The sequence below is a fragment of the Centruroides sculpturatus genome, unplaced genomic scaffold (assembly GCF_000671375.1).
Source record: "Centruroides sculpturatus isolate CEXI.00-Female unplaced genomic scaffold, Cexi_2.0 scaffold569, whole genome shotgun sequence".
Lineage (NCBI taxonomy): Eukaryota > Metazoa > Arthropoda > Arachnida > Scorpiones > Buthidae > Centruroides > Centruroides sculpturatus.
The window spans coordinates 356,363-368,884 of record NW_019384810.1 but is presented as its reverse complement, the minus strand read 5'-3'; the positions used below and the strand labels follow the sequence as shown (position 1 = coordinate 368,884).

At 32.2% G+C, this 12,522-nt stretch overlaps 1 protein-coding gene across 1 annotated transcript in view; it reads left to right on the top strand.

Moving 5' to 3' along the window:
* Window positions 1–12,522, top strand: part of LOC111629776 (multidrug resistance-associated protein 4-like) — a 105,980-nt gene that overhangs the window by 20,522 nt on the left and 72,936 nt on the right. Inside the window, exons 5-8 of the mRNA XM_023373689.1 lie at window positions 847–936; window positions 6,343–6,506; window positions 8,755–8,880; window positions 9,148–9,397. Of these exons, the coding sequence (XP_023229457.1) occupies window positions 847–936; window positions 6,343–6,506; window positions 8,755–8,880; window positions 9,148–9,397 (630 nt within the window). The remainder of the gene's footprint in view (window positions 1–846; window positions 937–6,342; window positions 6,507–8,754; window positions 8,881–9,147; window positions 9,398–12,522) is intronic.

The following is a 12,522-nucleotide window of genomic DNA, read 5'->3' as shown; positions in this document are numbered from 1 at the left end:
TCTATTTTTACCTAAATTTTTACTATGGCTTCAACTTCCAACGAAATTTAGTCAGAATACATGGTCAACGTAGCAGTGGTCGGCAGCGAGAAAAATGCGCTGTAGTTTTGAGCAGACGAACTTGTATTTGCTGCATCATAATCATTTATTTCTACGATATCAAATTAGGGTGTTATCTCGGGAATCCTATCATCCGGAAAGCTCTCTAATCTGACAATATTTTTGTTCAACTACGTCGAATTACAGAAATTGTACTGTATGTACTGTACTGTACTTCGATAAAAAATGAGGAAACACATTCAATGTTTAAACATATTTTTGTTGTAGGCTATGAGTATTTTTACGAGGCTGTTCCTATTTCATTTATAAATTGTTTCAAATGCAGCACTTTTACTAGTCAAAACTGTGATTGAATACAACTTTGGTATAATTGTATTCATCATTCTATATCGATGATAAACTTGCTTCCAACTGCAAGTGTCCAGTAGCACTAAATGTTAACTAAATGACAAAAACATTAATATTTGTAATTTATAATATACTAATTTATATACGAATTTATACAATATAAATTTTATATTATATAAATCAGATTTCTTATATTTTGCTAACATTTATATAAATTAACATTAGTAGTCTATAAATTAAGTATAGGCTATATTCAATTTGAAAATTTGAATATATATTAAATTGAATAATTTGAATAATTTAAAAATTGAATTTATTTCTTTGTTCATAAACCTTAAATATTAAAATAAAAAGACCAGTTTAAATTAATTTTTTATTAAAACTTATAATAAAATTGTTTAATAGTTATATTATTTTATATAAAACTTTTCTATGCAGGCAATTAGGTTGAGTTCTCCGTCTCTAGAAAAATCGAATGTGGGACAAATGGTAAATCTTCTAGCAAACGATGTCAGCAAGTTTCTAAGTGTAAGTTGAAAACATATTTCTAAAGTATGTGTCCCCAAACTTTTTATCCCTTCGACCCATTCATAGAATATTTGCCTTCTTATCGACCCTCAGATTAAGTATTTAACAAAAACATTAAATCATTTTTTCATTTCTCATGTTAAGCAATAAGAAGAGAAGACCTGCATAACAACCCAACGAAAGTATTTATAGTTCTCATATCTTATAAAATCCACCCAATAACATTAACAGAAAAAATATATTTTCTACTGATTTATAATATTAAAAAATAATAGCAAAATTATGGATAGATGGAAATTTGCCTATAGTTTTTAAATCGTACGTGTCATAATACGTAAAATACACAATTATCTTTGAAAACATAACATAAATTATATTGGACGAAAAAACCTCTTACTGTCATTTTGCGAATACTACTGAATACCTTAAAAATATGTTAACATACCTTTTTATTAAAATAGTTGATATTAGTGGGAGGACATGTCTGAAGAGAAGCAGCAAGATTATTGATATTCGGTAAGTTTTAGTCGCAAATCACCCCGGTTTTCCAAGTTCAATCTGTTCCTTTGTTCTGTCAGAATTGCATTCGTGTGGCTAAAACCAGCTTCACCCATGTACAACGTTGAGAATACAAGTAAGAAAGGTTCGGTTTCTGCTCTGAGCTTGGGATATTTAGTGGCAATGTTGTTATTGCTCCAAAATTCACCGAGGTTTTTGTTTTTAAATAACTCTTTAGCTTCGAGATCTACACATATTTCAGTCAGTTCACCTTCATTATCTATTTTTACATCAAATGGATTAGCAAACCATTCGGGTACATGCATATTGTCCATGTCTTCGAAACGTGCTTTAAAGTTTTTTCTTAATTTATCAAGATGTTTAATATATATCTTGAAATAACGGTTGGAAATCTTTTCATTTTCTTTTAGTACCTGCAAGTTTGAAAAATATTTAAAATTGGATTGTGCCAGTGAAGATTTTAATAGCTCCATTTTTACTTGAATAGCCGTTTTTTTCCTTGCAAACGCTTCCGTACTATATTAAATTTCGAATAAAGGTCTGCCAAATAGAACAGATGGTTCTTGCACTGTTTTAACTGGTCACATAGTGATGGATCCACATTCCAAAGAAACTCTTCAGCTGAGTCGTACAAGTTAACAAGCCTCTGCAAATTATCACGTCTTGACAATCACCTTACCTCAGTGTGCAAAGTAATTGGTTGAAAGTTTCATTATTTTCTTCACATAACTTCGCAAACAGTCTGGAATTGAGAGGATGAGCTTTAATTTTATTTATTGACCTGATGCACACTTTTAGAGTATCATGAAGATCGCCACTCAGTTTTTTGGCTACACGATGCTGCCTGTGTAGGACATAGTGAACAGTATGTACTGTACTTTAGGAACCTTTTCCTTCAGAAAGACGAAAAATCCTCTGTAACTGCCTACCATAGCAGGTGCACCGTCGGTAAGCTACTGTAGTAGTATTCCCGAAAAGACTGCTGTGCTTGTTCAAATAATTTTGCAAACATACAAAATTGTCTCACCTTTGGAATCAGTTTCAAGATACTTAATAGAAATTCAAATAGAAATTCATCAACAGTGTCATTCAGGGATGGGCTATGAAACCTAACAAAAGCAATGAGAAGATTTGAACTTCCGAAAGTTCATTCGTCAAGTTGAATATCAAACTTACAATGCTGGAGCTCAGAGGTCAAAGTCCTTTCCACATCATCGGCCATTTCCTCAATACGTCGCTGCATAGTACAGTATTTGCGCTTTACGGTATGCATTTTAAAACTAGTTGAGAGTCTTTCTTCATAACATTTTCAATTGCATCTTTTATAGCTGGTGTTATTATCTCTTCACCAATAGTATACGGTTTGCTTTTCTTTGCTATATTAAGAGAGATGCTGTAGGATGTTTTCAGTCCTCCTCATCTATCAACACTAGCAGATGACTTCAAATATGTATTCAGATTTGGCAACTCTCAATTTCTCTTTTAGTATTTTGAAATACTCAAATTCTTTGTTTTTCTTATCAGAATGGATCCTTTCCAAGTGGTCTTTCATTTTCGCTGACTTCATAGCATCACTGCTGAGAGTTTTTTCACATAATAAGCACATAGAAATACAGTAGTTTCATTAGCAAACGATGGCACAAAACATATTTTAAATACTCCTGTGAATAATGTCTGCATTTCTTCTTAGCATTGGTAGCTGACATTGTGGTTATTAAAATCAGATTTTTAATATGAAAAATACAATACGTTTGCTGCACAACAAAACAGCAGCAGTAAGAGAGACAACTTACTCCAACACCAGCTACAAAGAACTACCTATTTATTCTCAGAGTGCAGTATTGTTATCTTTTGCTAACAATAGATATTTAGAATTAAAAAAAAATTATAATTATTCTAATCTATTAAAAGATATTAATAAATGTACGTGATTTTTTTCATATGAACATAATGATAACTTGATTTTTGGTAAATTTTTAAAATAATATCGCCTGACTGACCTATATTGCCGTCGGACAGTTTACAAAATAAACGTAAACAAGATGGCGATGGTAAAGAGTTAACATGTAAAAATTAAGTTTTAGTTTCGGCCTGTTCTGAAACCTCACACAGTTGGTGCAACAGGTGGCTATGTCAAGGCGCCGGTAGTCATCGAACCGATGCTGTTTGGCACAGCGACTGCTCCTAAAAGGTCCCCCGGGCGATCCTTTGCGTAGTGATTATATCCACGGCAGTTGTACCAATGGACAACCAGAATATAATCGTATGCCTTAATTGGCCGTTAGCCCAAGCCAATGAAAGATGTTTTTGAGCCACCATTATTTTTCTGATACATGGCGAGTCGGCAATAATCATGTGTCTGCAATTTTCCTTCTTTCTTCCTTTTTCTAGAGTTGTACTAATTTTGGTACAGGATAGAAATTCTTATTTCCCTATTACTTGAAGGATTCATTTTGATCGTAGGCACAAGAAAGTATTTCACTGTCTTTGACTAATTTGGGGACTTTTGACAGAATTATCCTCGGCTGTCGCCCATTGAAGATGGTTCATTTGATTTTATTTTTAATGCTATCGATGTTGTTGATAGCCATTGTCAATTTTTCGTTTTCCTCATGAGTGCCCACTCTCACACAGAGGGCGTCATTTTTAATTTCTCTGAGACTTAACACTTACTTGAAGCTGCTGTGGTTTGATAATCTTCAGAATGTTTTTTTTTTTTTTTTTTATCTTTCTGTAGTCGGATTTGGATTTGCTTTCATTGTCCCCCTTAAAGTAAATGAGGACAGCGTTGCTTTCGATCGTTTCCTCTTTGTCAAGCTTCTTATCAAAGATCTGCTTGATAACTTTAGTGGTGATGTTCGGTCGTATGTTGTTATTTTTATTGACCACGGCAGCGTAGCAAATTTTATCAGCTTCTCTATCACTAGGCCAAGAATCGGACTATAGTTTCGTGCGGAGTTCCTGTAGGATCCCGAAGGTATGGCCAACACACATGTGTAACTGAAACCCCCTGTCTCTGATCTTTCTCCTATCCTCGCTTTTCGGGTTTGAACAGCAGGACTCCGGTAGGAGGCCCATAATCCTGCGTAAACGTCCATTTACAAACAACAGTGACGTGCCAGCACAGTGCAATGACTTTTTGCCTGTGGGAAATCGTTAACCTAGTTTTAAACTACCCTGTCCAGACTCGTCCGTCACAGTGCTGTGCAGTGTCAGTGGCGTGACCGTACCGTGAAAGTACATTTGACTGCAACGATATTTTCACTGAAGGTAAATTTTGTTTTCCAATGGATGACGAACATTTAATTGAAGTGGTGCATCAGCACCCTGTTCTATTTGATTTATCTCATTCGAAATACATGGACATTGGGTACAAAATGAATATTTTCTCTGTTTTGTTTAATAAAATATGAAATGCATGTTTGGACATTCGAAAATGTTCAAAAAATATAGATTCGTCATCTCAATTTTTTATAAAGAGTATGAAACTCCCATTCTGTTGATTTTTTTGTCCATGCTTGATGTACCCACTTGTGATGCTTTCTTGATCGCATTTATTTTTCTTTTTTACCCAAACATATACGGAACATTCCAATTTTCAACGCGAGTGTTGAGTGTTGAAGTCAACAATTTGATGTCATCAACGACGTTCCAACTCGAGTTCGAAGTGCTTAGTTCCCATAATTCCATTTTCAGCAAGAAGGATTCCATTCAAATGTCTTACCAATTACCCACAATTCATTGGAAAGTAGCAGTCAACATAACTGTTGGGTGCTGAGTGTGTTGAGACAGTGTTGACAGCGCCACTTAACTTGGAGAAAAGGAACGAGTTTTAACGAACGTTTATGCCGATTATTAACAGTCGAGTCCACTCTCAGTCGATTACACTTACGAATTTCTTGGAATTCTGATTTTCAAATAATCGTCTGTTTTCACGTGAGAATGGATTAAAACTTATATCGGGCTTCCGTATGATTTTGGAACTCAATTCAAAAGCTTTGTTTTTCCTATTGCTATTCATCATTACTTCTGTCAATACACAAGGAAGATTCAAAAGACTCAAATAAAATACTTTTGTTTTTAAACACCAGAGGGTGAGCATCCGGTAAAAGATGCGAATACACGGTTCACAAAAAAGTACAGGCATACCTCGACTTACGTCATTTCGAGTTACGTCGTTCCCGATTATACGTCGCTTGTTAAAAAAGTATATCGAAAAATAAAAATCAAGTTTAAGTCATTTTATTCGACTTTACGTCTGTCCGCCACAAATATTGAAGTCGTAATATCACTAGAAAAACGTTTAAAGCACATACAATCATATTAAAATATATACAAGTATGTACTGTATTTACAGTACATGCATTCGTAAATTTAGATTACTTTTTTGGTACTATATTAAAAACTAAAATTTATTTGTTTGTAAGCTTAAAATAGATTTTTATTAACCATATATTATTAAAAATGCATTAATAAATAAAATACAGAACCGGGAATGGTAATTTACGGTTTAGCCTAATGACAAGTAGATTCGGAGACAAGTAAATTCGACTTACGTCGTTTTTCGACTTACGTCGTTCTCCTGGAACCAATTACCGACGTAAGGCGAGGTATAGGCTACCTGTATTGCAAAAACGCAAAGTATCCTTCGCTCGCGCTTATAAAATAACCTAGGTTTTTGATACAATGAAAAATGAATAAAAACCTCGTCTTATATGCAAGTAAATACGGTAGATCATGCAACTTAATATGTTTATCATATATTTTATAATTTCCAAAATAAATCTATTAAATTACACAGTACTGTAGTTATAATAGTTTATAGTAGTTATAATAGCAAATTGATCGATATTTTATACATATCTAACATTTTTATTTTTATTACAGACTCTTTACGGTATTCCATATTTAGTTACAACTCCTTTCTTCATCATTACAACCATAGCGATATTGTGGCAATATTACGGATGGACTATTCTAGTGGGATATTCGGTGATATTTCTCTTCATTCCTATACAATTAGCTTTGGGTAAACTATATTCGAAACTGAGGTAATTATTTAATTAAATTATGTAACTGTATAATTCTGTATCTATAAATAAAACAAAAAAATAATGCAGTATTTACTAACAGTTCATTTTAATGTCCGCGTACATGTGACCCATGCCATTTTCCTGCGAATTTTATTTAAAAATTTAGTCGCAGGGAGACTTTAAAATTGCACCGTTTATTTTTTGTTTTTGAGTTAAATTACACAAAAATAAATATAATAAGCGCATTTCTTCTGACTCATGAAAAAACTATGCAATAAAATTCTAAGACCACCTGCTATTCATAGTCTTTTGTGTTACAAACACGTGTTATATCGTTCTAATTATAATATTTGAATTTCATTTAATGAAAAGTCTTTACTAACAGTTATATGACTTTATGACAATTATTTGTAAAAAATTACAGGCAAAAAGTAAAACCAAAGCGGGAAAAAATTTTAAGAGCACTCCTTTATGGTTGCATTTTTTTTCATTGAAATTATAATGCGGCGGTTGCATTACGTAAATTTTTAGACTTGAGTGACTACGAAAAAAGTTAACTTGATGCTCTGGTGATTGCTAGCTCTAGCTGATCCACTCATGCTACAGCTAATGAAATTCAGACGTCAAAGACTATCATGGTCATAACTTATAATTATTATTCAATGAAATATATTTATACAATTTCTGTAATTACTCAGGATATATTTCTTCTTAATTGAAGTTCAGACTATTTACAAAAATATCAAATTTTCCAGTCTATCTTTATCCATTTTATACAACCCCAGAAGTAACAGTTAACACGGGTTTATTTGAAGAATATACTTCTTAAAACAAAGGTAAACAATAAGTAAAAAAAAGTTCACAATGTTAAAAACGATCAAGTGTCAGCCTTCTGTTATAGGTTCTGACACTTTACATTAAAAACACGAAGAATTCTTCTCACCACATTGTCCTTATCCATTTTTAACTGCTTCAGGTGTTAAAAATGTTAAATGCCTTCTGGGGTGTTAACTGTTACTTCTGGGATTGTATAAAATGGATAAACATAGACTCGAAAATTTGATATTTTTGTAAATAGTCTGAACTTCAATTAAGAAGAAATATATTTAACGGAAAAACTAATCCAATGACTTCTAAAAAGCTTGGTTTCTCTCACAAAACGAAAAATCGTTAGTTATCCGATCCACGCGAATCGAAAAACTGAGTTTTTGTCAGATTAAAGCTGAGTTAGGGCTCAAGTGATATTCGAGAACTGTCCTTCGATGTTTTTTAAGAAGCAGACCAACCATAATATGTCAAAAGAAAGAGCAGACTACCTTTGACATCAAGGTGGATGGAGCAACATTTAGAGTTTAGCGGATGGAAAATCGCATAGGTCGAAAAATGGTCTTCAGCGATGAAAAGAAATTCAACTTGGATGGACCGAGTTATCAACGATACTGGAGAGACGCACTAAGGAAGAAATGGAGACGTACTTGAAACGGCAAGTTTGTGCTGGATCCATGATTATTTCAGCTGCTATTTCATGGTGCAGAAAATCTGGCATCGTGATTGTTGATAGTCACATGAAGGCTACGGAGTACCAGCAAATGCTTTAATAGTATCTCCTCCCAGTTGCAGACCTTGGGGACTAAAAAATAGATATTTCAACAAGATACCACATCTGTTCACTTGGCTAGGAGCTTCCTAATATGGTTTATAAATCACAATTTTCACATATTCCGTAGCTACTAAGAAGTCCTTATGATAATCGGATTGAAATCCTTTGATCACAGCTTTCCAGGATGGTATGTGATATTTCTTGGCAATTTCAAAAGACCAGTTCACTCGCGATCGCCATTAATTTGCTTGGTTCAAGTGCTCATTTCCTCAGTCCGAAATATTTGAATGTATTTTAAATAAAGGAATAAAACTATGTTTTAAAATACAATTTATAAACGAAAATTATTAGAAAAATTGACTAAAAGTTATCAAAAAATCATTTACTTGTCATTTCGTATTCATAAATCATTTTATCGAACATTAGTAACCACGCATTAATTTAATTGTATTAATCTTGCATTATAACAAGTAAAGCAGAATCATTCAAATCACCACTGTTGAAAATAGAAACTCAATCTATTCTGCATCACTAGACATATTTTGCAACACGTGATTTTAAAAACTCTACTAAATATTTAAAAATAAAATATAATTAGTAACTAAATAGTGATTAAATAATTATATATTTTTTCTATTTGTATTTAAAACATAATTTATATGATAGATTACAAGCAGCTATGTTGGGAGATGAAAGATTGAACCTGTTGAACGAAATAATTGCTGATATGAGATTGATTAAAATGTACACCTGGGAATTGCCATATTCTGCATTACTTAAAAAAATCAGAGTGTAAGTGGATTCAAATATAGTAAAACCTGTCTAAAGGCGAACAAGAATAAAAAAATCTAGCAAAAGAAAAAACTTTCAAAATGAAATGTTTTTCTATAAGAAAAGGAATTGTAAAAAAATGGAAACCTGTCTAATCAATAGGAAGAGAATTCGATGTGGTTCTAATTTACACAGATTTTAATGCAGTTCTATGAAGCTAATTTGAATTTTTTAGCAAGTATTTTCAAATTTGTCCAGTATATTTTAATTAATTGTTTATATTTGCAGGAAGGAAATGAATAAAGTTCGAATGTTTTTATATGCAAAGGGAATGTCGTCAATGTTGGCTTATCCTATATCAAAATTATTTACTTCCCTTGCATATCTTGCATTCTTTTTTAATGGAGGACAATTAAACCCCGAAATTGCATTTATCACTATGACTGTTTCTTTGTACATCTTTATCAGCACTGTTAGCATGTTCTCACTAGCAATAAATAATTTTGCAGAAATTTTGGTTTCACTGAAGCGACTTCAGGTAATGTGATCTTTTCATATATTCTTATAGTATATATATATATATATATTACTTAACATTAATATTGTAATATTATTCTACAGTGTTAATACTTAATCTAAAAAATTATTATTGTAAATTAGAATTAGAAGTACAGGAACCTGCTTAATAATGACTTGGCGTGACATTTGATGTGTTCCTGTAAGAAGCCAACTTCCAGGGCAATCAGTTAATTGCTCGTCTGTGATGGTCTAAAGTCTATTCGTATTCGATTGTTCGATAAGGCAGTAAAATCTATTGATTTCTCTAAATGTATTTTTAATATCACAAATACATTCTGAATCGCTAACCATGATATAAGGGCTAGAATTAAAAATAAAATTATAAAAATACACTTGGTGAAATAAAGTGTGGTGGATATACATACCTGGTTCAAAATATTTTCAATTGTATGAATATACTTTTAAAGAAAATTATAGTTATATATAGCTTTGTAAAGAAACGAACATAAAAATAACAAAATATTCTTAACTTTTTAAATCTTAAAATAATCCAATTAGTCAAACAGCTCTCTACAAGTGGCTCATGGATGGAATCAGAGACTGTCCTGGTAGGTGTGCAGTGTGTGCATGCACGCGGGCTGCCAAATCCCGAGGGGCCTGATACTGGTCAATGTCAAATGCCTCTTTGTCTCTTCACTAGTATACCTCAAAGGACGCAACAGGGTTGATCTAAATTTTAAACGTTTCTCACAGTAGCTATAAAAATCTACATATGTTAAACTGAGTAGACTGTCCGTCATTTCTTTTCTAATTAATTCGTTTTAAAATTTACAACTTTTCGATCATTCTCATTGAACTGGAAAAAATTCTGTCTTTATTCTATCTAATATTTCGAAGAATTCAGTCCCCACTGTACTCGGCTAAAGATTGGTTTAGTTAACCTTTTGTTTAAGTAAAATTACGGCTCTTTCAGTAAGGTTATATTTCTGTTCTTAATTCCCTAATCTCTTAATTATTTAATTACTTCTTAAGTTGAAATAAGTTGAAACCGGTTACTTTGTACTTGAATATTTGTAGTCTTGAAAAAATAGTGGAAAGACAAATTTTTTATAACAACGGAATAAATGTTATCATTAAAATTTTTCTGATAAATCGTAAAATTAATAAAAATAAATTGTAGAGCTTTTTCTGTATCTCGTGCATCTCTCTCATTCATTACATTTAGTTGTAAATGATGCTGCCAAAGTAACAGTTAATTTTTTAACATTGTACAAGAATTATACACGTTTTTTCCCATCCCCTTATAGACAGGCATACTAAATCGTAATATCACTAGTTTAACATTGAAATCTGTAAGTAATACAAGATGGGGGAGCAGAATAAAAGCAGAATAAATATATCAAATATTTTAAAGGATTTTTTTTAAAACTCCTGTCAACTATACAGAACTATCATAAAAACATATCAGTAAATTCCTATCGGTTGGGTTAAGTTATAAATCTACTCGCAATTTATATAATGGGGCGAGGGAGGCCAAATATCTAGTACGCGGGGGTTAACAGACTAGATCCGGTCGTGGATTGAATCATTGGAAGCGTTATACGATATTTTGGTGCCCGCCAGTTGAATAAGAAATGTTTCTTTCACAAGAAATGTATAAAATTACAGTACTGTATTAGACTTACGGTACCTAATTTACATACTGTACAGACGATAGTTAGCGTAAAATCTCCGTAGCGTGGGGCTACGCNCGTTGAATAAGGAATGTTTCTTTCACAAGAAATGTATAAAATTACAGTACTGTATTAGACTTACGGTACCTAATTTACATACTGTACAGACGATAGTTAGCGTAAAATCTCCGTAGCGTGGGGCTACGCGGCGGAAAATATATATATAATTATAATAAAGTTACAAAAAAAATTTATGATTATCATCTATTTTTTCATCCAGGTATTACAAAAATCCAAAGAGACAGCTCGTGTCCAATTCCAATTAATTATGAATGAAATTTTTACATTTTATTACAAGAGTTGTTTTGTCACACAATTTTTCCATTCGCAATGTATACTGACAAAAACTATCAAAATTACTTTTAACATCAACGTATATGAAAATTTTACAGTTTTTCTTTATTTTCTTGCAGTATCGTAGTTATTGTAACTGTGGCCTTTAATAATATTATTAAGATTTTTTTAAGTATTCATAATAAATAATGCTTGTACTTTGCGCATTCGACATATAAATAGTCGAATGTTTGGTTGTCCACTCATTATTTTTTCAATTTCTCCAATTTCTATCTAGAAAACAAATTTGTTTAAACAATCAGCCAAATACTTTTTTTTATATTTCGAGCGATGTGTATTTTTAAATTTAAGCATTTGATTTTTGTAACTGTCCGACTAAATCCCCCCCAAAAAAATTATAATCTAACTAGCAGATAAGCCCGGCATTGCTTTTGCAAAAAGTAACGATAGCAAAGTTTAAGATTATTACATTACAACCAATCTTACCCGTTTTCACAGAATGCAAGGATTAGGTTCTCCTGTTTCCAGACTAATTAGAAAATTTTTAGATGGGTCTAATATTATGTTCGATTTCCCGCAAAAACGCAAAAAAACGCATCTGCGCCTATAAATCTTGCATGTTGCTTTCTCTTAACACTTCTATTCTTAAATATACTATGCCAGAAACCTTCGCGGGAGTGTATTAAACAACTTCCCAACGTTTCATGGCAATCGGATAAATGGTGTAGTAATGCATGAAGGACACACAGTCATACATTCATTTTTATATACCAGTCGACCCCCCTATAAGATCATAGATACTAGAGTTTCTCAAACGGGATTCCAGGATTCCGGTTGTTTTTTTAACCCGGGAAATATCCCGGGAAATTTTTCTTATCCCGAGAAATTTCGCAAATTTCTTAAAAATTCATTTTTTTTTCTTATTTTGTGTTAAGGTTGAAGAATTTTGCAAATAGAAAGCATAATTAACTCATTCACTGTCAGAATACATTTGTATTTATTAATTTTAAACCTACCTATTAGTTTTTTTTTAAAATTTTTGCTCGTTATAGCATGTCACAAATGGTCAATAATCAATAANTACGGAGCGTATATATATAATTATAATAAAGTTACA